Genomic DNA, 17937 nt, shown 5'->3' with positions numbered 1-17937 from the left:
CCTCTATGTTAAGACTGCAACCAGCCTGTGATTTATTGTTTCTGACTTTAAATCTGGTAAATACGACTTTATATCCTAGAATGTGATTTTATATTTTGTAATTGCAGCTTAATATCCTACACTGTGAATTTAAATCTCACAATTTGACTTTGTCATAACTGTGAACTTGAATTCTACAATGTGACATTATTTCTTATAATGTTGTCTCAAAATTATCTTACAGTATGATTTATTTATTTGTTTGTTTTGCAGTCTTTATATCACACAGCGTCGACTTTATATCTAACCTTTGCATTTCATGATGTGACTTTAAATTATGCAATGTGATTATATATATATAATTTTAATAAATTTATTATTATTATTATTATTTTTTCATATGACTTTATATCTGGTATAAAGTATATGATTTTATATCTGATTTGATTAGAAGTTTTTTTTTTTTTTTTTTTTTTTTGACTCTATCAAAACATTTGATGTTTCAATTTGACCCACCAATGGAGAACCACTGACCCTAAATATGAAAAAAAAAAAAAAAAAGTTAAATAAAAGTTGCCTTCCTTCTTGCTAGGATTCTTATATGGAATTGTCCTTGGATACACAATGGCAAGAAAAAAGTCCAAGAAATTAAGGCCCTGATAAAAGAATCCACATTCCTTAAAGCCATGATTTCCATACCAAAAGCCTTAAGTCAAGACAGGGTGTTATAGTTAAATGGGACAGGATACTGAGAGAAGAAAAGGGTCACCATGCCCTCCCTTGTGTAATCTCTCAAGAATGTAGAAATCTCCCATTCCTCCGGGCCTCCCCTTCGCACACGGTGTAGGTAAAGCGGTTTTCAACAGTCTTCTCTGATACTAACATGAAAATACAGACTGTAGATAAAATACACAATGAGCGGAGGATCTGAGCGCTGTTGCTTTGAGCAGCTTTTTGCACCTTTTAGAAAAGGGATGAATTTATAATGTCCCCGCTGATATAGCTCAACAGATGAGGAAGGTGCTATTGCGTAGCGTTTAATGCCGAGGGGAACTTGAAAGCTGGAGCTATCACATGCAATTAATAGATCAAGAGATGATGTTATACTCTGTGAATTATCAAGAGCGGGCTTTATCCAGGCAGGAGGAGTAACCCAATAACTGTAACTGTAACAACACTGTCAAGTTAAAGGGACGGGTCCCAAATTCTGTAATCATTTGCTCATCCTTATGTTGTCACAAATACAATTTTGGCATGCTTTCTTTCAATTGTATTAATTTATATAGATACAATTATTTTAATTAAGCTTAGAGTGAAGATAATTTAGAGCGAAAATACATTAAAATGTATTGGATAATAGAGCCACAAAATATCTATAATTTACATTAGAATTTTTTTTTTTTTTTTTTTTTTTTTTTTTTTTGAAGCTAAAATTTGCTGAAAATGTATTCACCCTCAGGACATCCAAAATGTAGATGCATTTGTTTCTTCATGGGAACAGATTTGGAGAAATGTAGCATTGCATTACTTGCTCACCGATGGATCCTCTGCAGTGAATGGGTGCCGTCAGAATGAGAGTCCAAACAGCTGATAAAAACATCACGATAATCCACATGTAATACACGCCACTCCGGTCCATCAGTTAATGTCTTGTGAAGTGAAAAACTGCGTGTTTTTGTAAGAAAGAAATTAATCATTAAGATGATTTTATTCTGGATTATTGGCTCAAATCATAACCAGAAGTGATGTATTAATTAGAGTTTGAGCTCATAAAACTTCCTCCAGTGAAAAAGTAACTCTCCTGTTTTCCTTTGACAACAAAATCCACTTACATATTGTTTTAAACTGGACTTTTAAACAGTGCTTGATTTAGGCAGATTTCTCTCCTGATTCAGACAAAACTGCTTTTCATTGACAGAATCAATACTATATTGATAGAGGACTCATATTTTAGTCAGAAGCAGAAGTTTTTCACTTCACAAGTCATTAACAGATGTTCTGGAGTGGTGTGGGTTACTTGTGGATTACTGTGATGTTTTTATCAGCTGTTTGGACTCTCATTCTGACGGCACCCATTCACTGCAGAGCATTCACAAGTGATGCAACACTACATTTCTCCAAATCTGAAGAAGAAACAAACTCATCTACATATTGGATGACCTGAGGGTGAGCACATGTTCAGAAAATGTTAATTTTTTTTGGGTGAGCTATTCCTTTAATTCAGTACAATTTCGAAGCAATTAGTAATTTTTACTGGAATACAAATTTAAAATAACCTTCCCATTTGCTTGTAGCTATTTACAGATATGAGAACAGATTACAAAATGTATCAAGTGGTCTTTCAAATGCATTAATTCAGAAGAAATGATTTTAATTGAGTTAAAATGTAAAAACAAAACAAACCAAAAGGCACTGCATAAAAGACTGGACACAGAGTAAACAGACGTTAGAATCTATTAAACAGAGTCATTATTTTTTGTCAGTCTTCTTCTGCCCATTCGGGGGAGAATATCAATTATTTATTTACTGGGATGCTATTCAGATCTCTTGCATATTTCATAAGTGCTCGTGTTGCATGAATAGCAGAGACAAATGAGACTCTGCGTTGGTATTTTGCCTGAATTTTGCAACTTGGAACTGTGGATTTAAACCTCTGAGAGAAGCGTGTGTTTACTCGGGGATTAAACTCAATTGGACCACATTAGGACTTCTTTTATTGAGCGAGTCTTAACTGCTTTTTTTTTTTTAGCTTTTCGCCTGCCATCTCCTAATTCTTTGCTAATTCTTTTTTTACGCATTAAATCCTATAGACAACTTCATAGTCTATGTGTTCAGACCCAGCAGACAAAATGTTTATGGAATGACTTTAATCAGTTGGTTAGTTTATTCCCATTTGTTCCCCGAAAATGAAGTCCGCATCTGTGTGTGTTTATTCTGGGAACGATGCAAACACTTCCCTCTGTGTGTATTTCAAACCATCATTCTAGGCAATTCAGGTTAATGTGCATACTTGGCCAACCGCAAGTTCTGAATCAGTTACTTGGAGAATTAACTCTGTTTGTTTGCACTCTCAGTGATAGGAGCCGTCGTTTGCTGAAGATGGGCATTGGGGCTGTAAGCCATTAGCTGAAATTAGTTGTCAATGATCTGCGATGCTAACATTTCCTGTTCTGCTAGACTTCCTGTAGTGATAGGAACGGACACATCAAGAAAAAAGGAAAGCGAGCTGACAAAATGAGGGAAGTTGTTAGTGCTAATGAAATTAGTCCTGCAAATGTAAAGCTAAAGAGTCCAGATACAGACACACATTTCCTTTTCAAGAGTGCATGCAGCATTTGAAGGTAAGAAAGCAGAATTAAAGTGCAGCACACTAGGTTTTAGTTCAGGAAATGGAAGTGATTTTTATTTATTTGTTTATTTATTTGAGCTGGTGCTATGGAGTTTATAGCATGTTTAAGAGCATGTTTTTGTGAGTTTGAACTTGCTACAGAGAAACCCTTGAATCACATCATAAAGGCCACTTGTATAGACTTTAAAGACTTAAATCTGGCGCTACATGAATATTTTGGGCCACACATATAGATTTGAGACAGATTTGAGCTTAGACACCTTACAAGTCATTAAAAAGACAAACAGCTGCATTGTACTTGCAAGAACATACAAGAAAATAAATACATAAATGTTTTTTTTTTTTTATGAACTGTATGTATTTAAATACATGATCATTTAGATTACATGGGGGAGATATATGCACATTTGTCATAAGAGAAAAGAAAAGAAACAAAAAAAAAAACAAAAAAACAACAACAACAAATAAGATTTGCATTCAAAAGAAAAAAAATCATGGCACAGTTTATTAAATGTTTGCATCTATTTGATGATTTAAACAATCACATTTTAAGAATGCATTTATTGAAATTGCTTCAAATCAGCCTAAATCTTCATTGTGAAAACAATTACATTTATTCAGTATAAACGGATTAAATATGGCTAGCCATGGAACACACAGTCTTCGGTTAGTTGAAATTAGTTAAAGATAAATTGGATTTCTTAATGATATGTAAACTTTTAAACACATTTATGCATTTAGCAGATGCTTTTATCCAAAGCGACTTACAGTGCATTCAGGCTAACCCACATATATTTGTGGGAATTGAACCCACAACCTTGTGCTTCTAAAGAATACTCTTCCACTTGAGCCACAGGAACGCTTTGTGTTGTTAGTTATTAGTACTATTACAGAAATTGTACACATTTCATTTATGTATGACTGATAAATATGCATCATATGAAGTTATTAGTCTGTTTATGTTAATCCAAGTAGATGGAGATTTGACATCTATTTCAAATGCATCTCAAATTTAGGTATAAGTATTCTGAGTGCATACTAATGTACTAAATACTGAATACACCTTCTAGTTTCAAATCTCAAAGATTCTGAAACGTCAGGGTTTCAAATTTTAGTAAATGAATTGGAAACAAATATCAGAAGAAATCACAGCAAACATGAGATGAACAAGTTAAAAGAATAAGAGAAGAAGCTAGTTTCCCACGCTGAGCTTCCGTATGTCCACTTTAAACTCCCTTTTGCAGCTGTTTCCATTCAGTCAGAGTGTCTGCAATATACTGAAAGCGCTTTGAAAGAAAACGGTGCAAAATGCTGCTTACATCTGTCTGGCCTAATCCGCTTTCACTGCTACCTTATTAACAGAAGCTGTTTACGCCCTTTCATGTTTGGTCAAGCAGGCGTCAGGTGGGGTGAGCCGCACTCCACTGCCGTCAGCTTTCAGCACAGCTGGGCTGGAGGCATGAATGCAGGGAGGTGGGCAGAATTTAGAATATATCACAGCATGGTGACAGTAATCAGCCAACAGTGACTGCTGGGAGCCTGGCAGCTCCATTTGCTGCTCAGTTGTCTACATGCAAGTTAGAGATCCTTAGTTAGTTTCTCTATCTTTGTCGGAATTGCTTATGAGAGCTTTATATAAACATATGTCAGCATAGGTGTAGTGACTTAACACACAGATGATCTAAAATATGCTGAAACGCAATCAATCAGGGATTTGTTTTTTCTTGTTTACTATATGATTCATAATAATATAAGTATTTCATATTTGTGTACTAAGCATCTTTGGTATCCTAAACATATAAGTACTAATGGCTTTTCAAAATTTTAATAGTTTTATATATAATGTATTATAAATGTGTAATTACTGTATTATAAAGCATTTATGAAGCATTATAATCAGTTCTATGTTCTAATACATAATTGCAACCACATTTGTAATGCATTATATTAATCACCTAATAGTGCAGTGTCATTGTGTATTATAGTGTAGTATTTATTAATATTTTGTATTAGGTTTTCATTTTAAATTTGGTTTTAGTAATAAGTTTTTAGTAATTTCCTCATTTTCTTCTGTATTTTTTTTTATAGAAACGTATCGATATCTTAATTTTAATATGCATTTCTTTTGTATTTTACTCTTTATTTTTATTAGTTGCCAAAGCGACATTATATATACGTTAGTTAGAAAAAAAGTCAAAAAATAAATCACAGTCATATTGACATGCAGTTCACAAATAATTAGCAATATGACAAGAAACATGTTTTATGAATGTAAATGTTGTAATTTTTATGTCATTTTGACTTATATGTAGCTGGGTTTGACCAGAAAAATCTCATCGGGGGGTGGGGGGGATGCTACTCAGTATAACACTACAGAAATAGAAAGCGATCAAGCTCAGATTTACATGGAAAGACTCTTTTATCTTGTCTCATGAGGACTCAGTGATATTGTGTGCAGCTGTTTCATTGTTTCACTCGCTGCGATATGCGATGTAGGACAGAAATCCTCTCCTTGCTCTTCCAGTGACACGACTTACGCCTAATCTTATTTATGGGCTTTGGCCGCACTGAACGAAGCCCAGAATGCAGCGGGGCGCCGGGATTGTCGAGGCGTATCCATGTGTGAGGGTCAGAGCGTGTTTGGTACATAATGATACGGCTGTATAAATAGCTCTCTCTCTAATAATACGCCTCAGACATCAGATGCATACTGTCTTGTCCATCTCGTTTCTTTTTTATCTGTCTTCCTCTCTGTTTCTCTCGGCACATTGCAATGTTACCTGATCCAGAAGTAGATAAACAGGAAGCTGATGCTCAAATTTCTAGCTTTTAAGGCTCATCTTTGGCTAAGGGTTTCCAGCAGCTAGTTATTTCTAACTGATGGTAGTGTTTTATTTGAGGGTTCACAGTATGTATCCTCAAATTACAGGGCTTGCAAAGGACATTTTGACTCCCACCCCAGTTCTCGGGTTTTGACAGCTTTCACAAAAGTGTAGCAATTGGGAAATGGTTTGTGGAACAGAATTGCAGGTGGAACCAAACATTCAATGCCCATTGACCTTTCTCTGAATGGCTCCAGCAAATCTGATTTGGCCCGTCCATGTCCTCATAGTTTTAAACCAGCTTGTAAATAAAATCAGTGAACAAACTAAATTGCAAAGATAATGACTGTTACCAGACACGTTTCCAACCCATATCATATACCTTACTGCATGTTTCACAGCCGTTTCAAAGTGAAATGTCCAGTGAATGGTGCTACAATGCATGTTCAATAAATGGCTATATGATGATGTTAAAAAGTCCAGTCATCAAATCTCGTATCGTGCATGTTAAAATAGTCAATAAAACGTCTATAAAAACCGTAACAATGTCGAAAAAATAGTTTGAAACTCTGGCCCTGTAAATCATACTTTCTGTGAAAAGGAATAAAAGTTGTCAAACTTTAACTGTGTCTAGTGTTCATTTCAACTGGAAACTGCAGTGATTTGTGCGTATGGATGCGTTTTTTGTTTATTCGATTATTTTAAGTTTTGCTGAGATATAGGTAGAGGCACGTATTTCCAATGAGCATGTGTTGCATGTTTCACAAACACTCTCCGTCTGCCGTTGTTCAGACAAACAAATGCCATCGGTTACATCGATCTATACCGATCTTTCTCCAATAACGTCCATTCCGAAGCAGTCACACCAGAGAAATCTGAAAACGAAAAGCACACATTCACAATTCAAAGCCATTTTATTTTATTTCAGCTCAAAATATAGTGCAATAGATGGACGAAACGCTGTAATTTGATAGTGATCGAATCAAACACTTCACAGCCCAGGTGCTCAGCGGCCACTGTGGGGAAAGCGCAGAGAATGCGGTTCAATCTGAAATGAAAAGGATGCCGCTTTTGTTTTGTGGGTCTTGAGGAGCACTGGGGAAATGAGCAATGCTCTCTTTTCCAATTATGAAAGATAAAGTTCAATTAAAATGTAAATGCGGAGACTTACCACCACACATGCTGCGTTGGTCTACGTACACTAGATAGAAAGAGCTGCACACGCTGCTAGTGGAAATTCACTGAAAAAGAGAAACGGCTCTTTGGTCTTTGTTGTGAGCAGCTCAGGTGTAGAGGAGGTATTCTCTAAATCTCACAGCATACACACTCCAGTTTTCTCTGTGTTGTACAGATGCACTTGGGGGTAATAATAAATTCTTCAGAAAATATGCTTTGTATAGTGCACTAGGATCTCTCTTTGTTGAAGTAATTCTGCCACCTGTGTGTTTCTCTTCTAGCGGGCGTCTGTGTGCGAGAGGTCTGTGCACCATTCAGAAATGAACTGAGAACGCCTTTACATTTTAATTGAATTCCTGAATTTGAATTAGTTTTAAGTGCAGTTAGAAAACAGTTGAAGGTGGAAAAAAGTGTTCTCATGCCATGGTCCATAAAATGAAAGTTAATTATTTTACATTTTACATTTTCTTTTTCTTTTATATCTAATTATTTTTTTTATTTTTTTACACACAATATCTGTACCATTACATATTTCTATATAATGCCACTTTGTAATTATGTTATGTTGTATTGCTCTGTGGATAAATGAACCCTCCTTTTAATGGCAGTTTTATTTGCTTTCACAACAAGTCAACTACTAAGTCTTATCAAGTGACAATCAGAGAAAAAATATTAGTCGAATTAATGCAAACTAGTTACATTCTGTCACAACATTTGTGTTGGACTCATGACACTTCTATCAGTCATGTGACTATATAAATAAATAAAACAAAATATTCTTCCAGTCATTGCAATTCAGTATTATGTGGATCAAGGCCAATTAAATTCACATTGCCACTCATAAACTGAAAAAGAAAGCTGAATTTCTGCAGTCGTGCTTTGTGACAGATAAAGAGCAAGAAAAGCGCAGTTTGAGCGACTGCGCCACACATGATCTTTGGTTCCAGACTGGAGCTTCAGCGGTGCAGGACAGGCCAGTGATGGATGCGCGGGATGAGTCATGGACGCTGGGCCGTCTCTACCATCACTCATCTCCCTCCACAGGCCTCAGCTGCAGTGCATTAGTCAAATCCCCCCCTCCTCAAAGCAGCCAAGACATGCACGGGACTTCCCAGCCTCTTTGTGCCCTCTCCTCTGTTGTGGTCAAGTGACCCTCACTACCCAAGAGTCCGCAGGTGGTCCTCAGGTGTGTGTAAATCCACTGTAGCACAAAGCACAAAGAGGAAGTGGATTATCACCAAACTAGAGGACTCTGGCATGTTCCATTTTTTATGAGATTAGCATTTTTGCTAAAATGTTTTATTTTAACTGAAATGTTAATCTAATTATAAAGTGGCATTATACAAATGCAAATACAGTGGTAATAAATGGTGATACTAATAATAATAATGATAATAAAAAAAAAAAAAATATATATATATATATATATATATATATATATATATATATATATATATATATTCTATAAAAAATATAAATAATTAGTACAGCAATAAAATTAAAAGTTATAAATGTTTTATTTATTATAATTTCAGTATTATTATTATAATTTCAATTATATATATATATATATATATATATATATATATATATATATATATATACTGTATGTATTAATTAATTAAAATAAATTTTATTTATTTATCTGTTTGTTTGTTTGTTTTACTTTTTAATGTTTGTATTCATGTAAAAAATATAATTGTAATGTAATTATAAAGTGGCATTATACAAATGGTAAGTGGTAAATACAGTGGTAAGAAATGGTGATAATAATAATAAATTGTATCATAATTATTGTTATCTAAAAATAAACATTCTATATAAAATATATAAATTAGTACAGCAATAACATAAAAAGATATAAATGTTTTATATATTATTATAATGTAATAATTTCAAAATTAATATAATTTCAATGTGTACATACATTATATATATAAAATTATTTTTTTATAAAAAAAAATATGTTTCCATAATAATGTTTGTATTCATGTAAAATTAAGTATCACTGTTTATGTGGAAGATGTTCAAATCCAGCCTGCATCATAAACCAACCCCCCCCCCCCCCCCACACACACACACACACACACACACAATCACTCTAAAACTGCTGATCAGCCCTTTCACCACAAACACCTCTAATGAAACATTCTTCATGTGCATCTCGTATGTAATCATCTCAGCAGCACGCATCGTTCCCATAAGTTCCATATCCCTGATTGGCTCTCTTGTTATTGATTGACAGGTGGAGCTCTCTGACAGCACCTCCCACACCATTACAGATGCCTACGCAGGGAAAGAGTACATCATCCAACTGGCGGCCAAGGACATGGAGATCGGCACCTGGAGCGACTGGAGCGTGGCGGTCCATGCCACCCCCTGGATGGAGGAACCCAAGCCCATCACCTCCACCACAGAGAGCGACATTATCCCAGGTATGCATGAGCTGCCAACCGTACGCACACCTACTCTCCTATTCACTGTAATGGTGGTCCTGTCTGCCCCCCCGTGATCTCTGTTCTCTCATAAAACAATAATAGTGGTTAATAATGAGCAGACAGTGTCTGTAGCCCTGCATCTCAAGGTCACGCTGCCCTCTGCTGTCAGAGAGCTTCACCAACAAATGAATAGTTGATGCACTCTGAGATTAATAAGCTGGTAAGTTAAAGGATGAAAATGAAAAAGGAGATGCCATATTTATTCTGACACCAGCAAAAGCCTTGTTTAGTCCGTTCAGTCAGTATGAACTCAAATCAACACTGTTTACCTTCTCAGCACATGCTCCTGGTCAAATTCTGGTGACATTTTTGGGATTGCATAGTATTAATTAACCCAGTCTGCAGAAAGTGCAGATCAACAGTAATTCATTTTCGTATGCTTTTGCACATGTATGGTTACAAACTCCTTTACATTTGTATTTTCTGTGATTCATTGGCCAAAAAAGGCAACAATATATAGTTCAAGCTCTGATGGCCTATAGGCAATATTAGTTTCACTGCGTCCCATTTGGGATTTAAGAGTACTAATACTGTGGTCCTTTTGGGGTGGACGAAGAGAATCTTGACTTGAAAACCCAATTAAAGCCTATCTACATGTTGTATTATAAATAGCACTGACATCTTGATGACTGTTATTAGAAGTAATATCTAGTGACGGCTGCCCTGCTCGGTTTGATCCAGCAGACGGTCTAGAGTTTCTATCCCTCCATGCACTCAGCGTATTTAATCCACACTATACTTGGAACGGAGGAGAGAACCGAAAAGTCAGCAGAATCGCACGGTAGTTTCACACGGTAGCCGTGTGTCAAAACACTCTCTCTGAGAGCTTCTCTGTCTTTTCTCCGGGTTAAAACAGCAGAACGTCATTGTAATAATTCCTCCTTGGCTTGTTATATTAGAAATGTATTTGCTTCATTTGAGATGTTCTTACAGTTGTGATGTTCATTCGCATTTACAATTGGGCAACAAGAAGATGCTCAGGTATTAGTGGAGCAGTTGTTTAGTTAACTCAAAATGTTGTTCTAATGCTGTTGCATTGCGAGTTACAGATATAAAGTTTATTTTATTGCAATTAATTTCTCATGTAACCAGACTCTTGACTCTTGGTTGGCCGGCCCACTCTGACAGGAAGTGACTGCCTAACTGATATGTAAAGTGACCAATCACAGTAATTTTTTTTTTTTTTTTTTTTTTATTATTATTATTATTTGTGTGTGTGTGGGGGGGGTTTCTGTTAAGGGTGAGTAAATATTAAATACATGTTATTAGAGTTTTCCAACATCTATCCATTTCATTTTTATTTTATTTTTTATTTATTTATTCATTAACTTTTAGTATTGTTTTACCATTTAATGTCTATAAACCATCGAGCAAAAGTGGAATAATCAAAGTAAAAAAGTAATACAATAGATTTCTTACACTCTGAAAATATATTCATTTATATATTGTATCTTAATTATTACTAATAATCCTAAAGGTTTAGAAATATCAGTGGATAAATGTTATTTTTTCTTTGTGGATGCATTGCCATGGTTGCACCACACATGACATTTAATTACCTTGAATTTATCTCGCATAGTGATAAAATAAATGTCAAAGTATTTAATATTTTAAAAAGACATTGATCTTAACACATAGTCATGAGGATATGTAGGGTGTTGTAGTTTGTCGCACCACTTGACTTTTTTTTACTTTATAGCCAAAAGTAAGAAGGAATAAATAAAAAGGATAATACATTTAAAAGCATGCTTGTTGTATTCAACTCAATGGGTCTCATTCATGAAACACGAGCAGAACGAATTTTTGTGTAAATTGCGTGTAAAGTGGTTTTGGCGTAAATTTTCGGATTCATTAAAACGTTCGTATTTTCCAAATGTTAGTTAGTACAAAAGAAATCTACACCTGCTCCCAGCCACACGTAAATAGTGCGTTTAACGTCTGAACGTTTTGCTCATTAATACGGCTGCATTTTAATTCACCTTAATCGGGTACATATTTACACAGCATTTTGAAAAAGATATTATATATATTAATTACATACGGTTTTTCTTTTAACTTTTATTATGAGAGCCAGTAATAGGATCTGTAATATGCTGCCAAACTTCCTTTTTTAGGACCTGAAACGCCACTAGTACGCTTGAAAATAAAATGTGGCGTTTTGAATGAACTTCTGATAATACAACTTCAATTTCTGCAGCTGAGAAATGTTTCTTTTTCAGTCGCTTTTGAAAAGACATGTTGAAATCCTTCGTTTGGTGTCATAATATGATGCTCATATATAGTTGTCAGTCGGATTTAATGGGCGGGATTTATGGTAATTGAGAGTGAGCGTGCACGCGCGTCCCATTTACGACTGATTGGAATTCATTAACACACACACACATTTCACGTCACATCTGACGTTTACGAAGTTTTTGTGAATCAGGAGAAGAGTTTTCGGGAAGTTCTCTTTACGCGCAAATCACTCAGATATTTACTCGTATATTTACGAATGTTTCATGAATGAGACCCATTGAATGTATGAATAGCATTTTCATATTTTGAAGAAATTAATAGATAATAACATTTAATTTTATGTCATTCATCTATATTTAGTACCTGAACTATGGATGTACAAACCCGTTCCTGTTAAAACACTTAAAATAATTAGCATTTTCTTCTCCCCTGGCAGAAACCACCCCCGGACCCCCTTCAGCCGCACCACGAGTGGGTGAACCCACAGCGGCCTGCTCCACCCTCCTCTGGTCAACCCACCTCCTCCTGGCCTGCGTCCTGCTGTCCATCATGTGGTGCGTGACCTCACTGCAATGCTATTGCATGCATCTCATTCACTCTTCTTATGTGAGAAAGGATCATGAGTTTTCAGTGAAACAATGCATTAGGTATGAACAGTGAGCAATGTATGAGCACAATCTCTGAAGTAGCATTTATAAATCATACTTCATTCACGCAACTAGACTAGAAGTTTCCTAACTGTGTACAATAAAAGCTCACAATACCCTTGCGACAGCAATACCTAACTAATATGCACATTTTTAACTGAAGAGATATTGTAACTCAGTGAGAAACCAAAGTTGTGTCATGTCCGTTGCTCTTATTATAAGAGTTGGAGTCTTGATTTTGAGGTTTTGGTCTTCAGAGCTTTATAGACCACATAAAAATAATCTTTGGTCTGGGTCTCATTACTCAGTGTCTTGATTTGAGTCTTAAAACTCAAAGCCAAAAACCCAAAGTTCACCAAAACGTATACATGTTATATTACTCTTGAATCGTGGTCATCTTTGGCAAAGGTTTGCAGACAAATAGGTTCATTGTCAATAGTGTATTAAGGCATGAAACACAGCTCAAACAAAAATCTTTTTCAAACCAGGGGTGCGTTTCCCAAAAGCATAGTTGCTAACCTGTTAGCAGCTTAGTTGGTTGGCAATGGGAAAGTGTATTGCAACCAACAAAGTTGCTAACTTAGGTTTTGGGGAAACGCTACCCAGGCCAATTTCTTTTGGACAACATAACAAATCAACAAGACCAGCTTGAGCCTGTTGTGAAATCTGCACGGGGAAATCTTTCACCCTCATCCGAAATTCCCAGTCGTTTCCTATTGAAATGACTGCATTTTTATAACGGTAAATGTGACCGCATCTCTAGTCAGGATCTGGGTGACACAACTGTCTATGTTTCTTTCCAAGGTACTAATAGTGGTTATTAAGTCAACCACTACTTGGCACTATATCGCCGAACCCTTACAAATAATTCAGAAGAATGGCTACTCAGCCCATTTACAAAAAAAAAAAAAAAAATGTACCAGTCTCTGGATTTAGTTCATTGAAACAGACAAACTTTTTTTGTCATGTAAACGCACCCTTAGTCTAGATGCAGGCCTTGAGAGGTCTGGTCTTAGTGTAGATCTGGTTCTTAGTGGTTCTGGTACTGATCTGGATCTTTTGAGGTCTGGTCTGGGTAAATGGGGGTGTGGTGGTGATGTAGGTATTAAAGTGGTCTGGTACTGTTCTAGGCCTTAAGGAGTCTGGTATTGATCGTAGTCTCACAGGTCTGGTATTGCTCTTGGGCGTAGAGGGTCTGGTATTGGTCTGGGTTTGAGTCTTGGAGGTGGTGGTCTTAACCCCGCTCAGACTTATGCATCCTCCAGGTGCTCACAGTACTTCTAAAATGCGATAAGTGACAGTCATAAGTACTACACCTAATGGACTAGATATTGGCAGAATACTGGAAGAGTTTCACTTTCAAAACTATTGGGTTTTCTGGTAATCGTGTGAAATGGACACCACTGAGACACCATTTCAGTGTGGGCTTCCGTTCTTAGAGATTGTTGACAGTGTGTTACAATTCAGGACACCCAACTAGAGGCCATCGGCTCATTAGACACAATCCACCCAGAACCCCTGAGAAACTGAGAGATGGACCCGGTTACTGGTGCTCACAGCCACATAAACCTCATCGATCCCCTGCACGAGTCAGAGAGCAGGAGAGGAACAAGCCTGAGATTCATTAGCACTCGGGGCATATGTTTACAGCACTCCTGTTATCTCCAGCTCAGCAACACGGCATAACGAGCCTATCTCTAATTAAAGCAAGCTCATGCATGGAGCTGGAAGGCAGGAGGAAGTGTATGATAGTGCCTCAGGGGTAGGATGTGTTCGTCCTCCCGAGACGGCCACGTACACGCTGAAATATCTTCGCCTGATTCCTCCACACTGAGCGAGATTTAATTGGTCAGTCCGTAACAGGCCAAGACAAAATTAAAGGCAACATCACGGGTGGCTGCTTAGCAATTACATCTTGGATACTGTTCCCTTTGCCCCCTGTTTGTTCTCATTTGCAGTACTGTGTTGGTAATTTATGCTATAGTAGGCAGACCGCTGTATAAAAGTGCTCTGTTGGGGAATGTTTTCAAATTGGTTTAAGGAGTCGAGCGTGTCATCTGTTTGAAGTTAGACTATCATGGTGAATCAGTCTGGCAGCCGTTCCAGGATTCAGAAGATATATGTGGGTGATTCGCACAAAACCTGTCGACTGAATGTCCTGGTGGTATTTCACCCCAAAATCATTAAGAAATGTAAAACTATTTTGTGTAAATAAAATGAAGCCTACTTTATGGCCATTCTGATTTTGTACTGTTATAGCAAAGAAAGAAAGAAACAAATAAATAAATAAATGTTATATACCATTATTTTGATAATAAGAATATAAAGAAAATCCCTTCTGGGATTAATAAAAAAAAATAATAATAATTCTATAATGTGAAGTATTGTTGAATTTGGGGGGAAATGTGCTTAAATTGTCATGCAGGGATGTCATAACTATAGTATTTTTAATAATAATAACAATAATTTTTAATAATAATATAATTTGTAATCAAGATAATAATAATAATAATAATAATAATAATAATAATAATAATAATACTAATAATGGTAATGATAATTATAATAAAAAAATAATAATAATACTAATAGTATTTTCAATAATAATAACAATATTTTTTAATAATAATAAAATTTGTAATCAAGATAATAATAATACTACTACTAATAATGATAATAATAATAATAATAATAATAATAATAATAATAATAATAATAATAATATTTTTAATAATAATAACATTTTTTTTAATAATAATACAATCTGTAATCAAGATAATAATAATACTACTAATAATAATAATAATAATAATAATAATAATAATAATAATAATAATAATAATTATTATTATTATTATTATTATTATTATTATTATTATTATTATTATCTTGATTACAAATGTTATTATTATTTAAAATTATTATTATTATTATTATTATTATTATTATTATTATTATTATTATTATTATTAAATAGTAACACAAAATACTTGGGAGGATACTATGGTTATCATTTATAAAGATTTGCAAGATATATTTTTCCTTTTGAAGTAAAGATATGTATGAGAGCACAAATCTAACATGTATTTTATTTTCTTCTCTTTTTTCAGATGTGTAAGCTTCATTGCTGTGGAGGGAGTCTTCTATTTCTATTTTGCACATGTTAATAGATATCGTGCATTGATAATTTAATTCAAGTTCTTTTTCTCGCGAAAGAAAACAGACCTAGAAAGATTAATAAACGCTGACATTTACAAAAGGAAGACAAAAGAACAATAACATTTCGACATCTCTGACGATGACAGCTGATGGAGACCAGACACAGACACAGGAACCGAACCCCAGGGGAGCAAAAGATTTGGGGGCACGAGACTCACCTGCCTGGCAGCACAAGAAGAAAACAAAACGAAATCCACCCCCCTCATTTTTGTTTGTCACCAGATTTTTTGATCATTCAAACTGTTCCAAGGGCAGACAAGGCTCATTGTGTGTAACATCGATTTCCACGACATACAGCTAACTCATCATGCCAAAGACTTGGACTTGTTTTTCTTCTTTCCCATGATCCCTAGCTTCCCCAAGCCTGTGTCTGTAAGCGATTGAAACTGGCAGAACGAAATCTTCACGAGCTTCAAAGACTGAGGAGCAACACATTGATTTTGAAGGCCATTATTTGATATCTGTTGTATTCTTTTTCTTTACCTCTTTTTCTTGTTTTTTATTTTTTATTTCTTTGGCCTCTGAACACAGAGAAGTTGGAACTGTAAATAACACATAGGTTTGGACTGTTCTGGACCGCCTTTTGTAACAGGAAGAACAGCGTGTCGTGTCAAAGCGTCTGTAGATGAAGCACCGTTCGGAAACATCTTTCATTCTTTGCCTCTTTGCCTTTCACCATCTGTTTTTGCAGACTTTTCTAGTCAGTATCACAGTTTAATACTACCTTCTTCAAGAGATATGTTTTGCTTTGTTTTGGTTATCATTGAATAGAATATAATTTTAGAACCGTAGTTTTTTTTTATTTTTATGGTTTGCCCCCACGCCTTTTTTTTCTTCAAACCTTCATAATTGCTTAATTTTCCTTGATCATATTTTGTAAACTATGATATGTATCTTTAACATGAGAAAAGTTTATTATTTAATAATGTATGTATTAGCTTTAGATTCTTGTAACCTGTATCTGGGTTCTTTTTATAGATGTATATAAAATGAGAAGTTGTTCATTAAATGTGACCATTTCACAATGAGTAGAAGCAGTCGGTCTTTTTGTTCATGTCTATCACTGAATGCTGTACATTTCTGGTTTTATATTGGACATCAAGTGGCAATCCAACACAATAACCGAAATCTTTACAATATAGTCCATAAAACATTTTTATTTTCCTTTTTTTTTTTTATGACAGTAAGCATGCAGGTCTACTCCTAAACGCAGCCATCAGTGGATGCAAGCAAAACGTACAGAATTTTGTGAGTGAGGCTATATGACATTGCAAACAATTTTTTTTTTTTTTTTCAACATTAACAAACTTTCATGATTGTTTTCAACAGAACTGACCATTTTGGGTCACGATCCTCCAGTCGAGAAGCACTGATCTGATATAAGCCACCCTTCCGACTTTTCCAAGCACTTTTATAAATGGCTTGTTACAATTTTCTTCATATCTTTTTTTTTTTTTTTTTGTGGACTGTATTTTATGTTTGTGCACACTTGCCAATACCATTCTGTGTAAGTAACAATTAACCACAAAAAAGAAAGTTTGAATCATTTACTTCAAACCCGGGACTAACCTTTGTCTAAAATGACAAAAAGCACCATTAAGCAAGTCAAATAACAGTTGTGCACTACATTTCAAGAGTTATTTTGTGAAGAACCAAATATGTCCTGCCAGCTCCTGTCTGCAAATTCTGTTCATGACTATCATCTGGTACAATAGTGACAGTGACTAAAGAAAGATCCCGTGAAACTGTAGAGTGTCATCAAACTTTACACACAACAAGAGACAAAACATAACTGAAAGCTGCATTTATATAAGAAAACTATTAGTAAAAAAAAAAAAAAAAAACATTGAGAAATCTGACTCACAATTCCCAGTTTACTTCTCGCAAATTCGGGTAAACAATTATGCTTTTTAAGTAAGTATTGCTCACAGTTCTGCCTTTTTTCTTAGAATAGCAAGTTTATAGCTAATATTCAAACTTTTTAGACCTTTTGTTATAGCAAACTGTACTTA

At 35.2% G+C, this 17937-nt stretch overlaps 1 protein-coding gene across 2 annotated transcripts in view; it reads left to right on the top strand.

Annotated features, from left to right (window-relative positions):
- The window catches only part of LOC128021465 (ciliary neurotrophic factor receptor subunit alpha-like), a 149620-nt gene extending 132680 nt beyond the window's left edge, over nucleotides 1-16940 (top strand). For both annotated transcript variants that reach the window (XM_052608700.1, XM_052608701.1), the window contains 3 exons: nucleotides 9572-9761; nucleotides 12496-12613; nucleotides 15817-16940. In XM_052608700.1, coding sequence (XP_052464660.1) covers nucleotides 9572-9761; nucleotides 12496-12613; nucleotide 15817 — 309 coding nt within the window. In that variant the 3' untranslated portion in view covers nucleotides 15818-16940. The remainder of the gene's footprint in view (nucleotides 1-9571; nucleotides 9762-12495; nucleotides 12614-15816) is intronic.
- The last annotated feature ends 997 nt before the right edge of the window (nucleotides 16941-17937 follow it).

This window comes from Carassius gibelio, chromosome A10 (assembly GCF_023724105.1).
Source record: "Carassius gibelio isolate Cgi1373 ecotype wild population from Czech Republic chromosome A10, carGib1.2-hapl.c, whole genome shotgun sequence".
Taxonomy (NCBI): Eukaryota; Metazoa; Chordata; class Actinopteri; order Cypriniformes; family Cyprinidae; genus Carassius; species Carassius gibelio.
The sequence above is the reverse complement of the archived record's forward strand: the minus strand, read 5'-3'. Positions and strand labels throughout refer to the sequence as shown.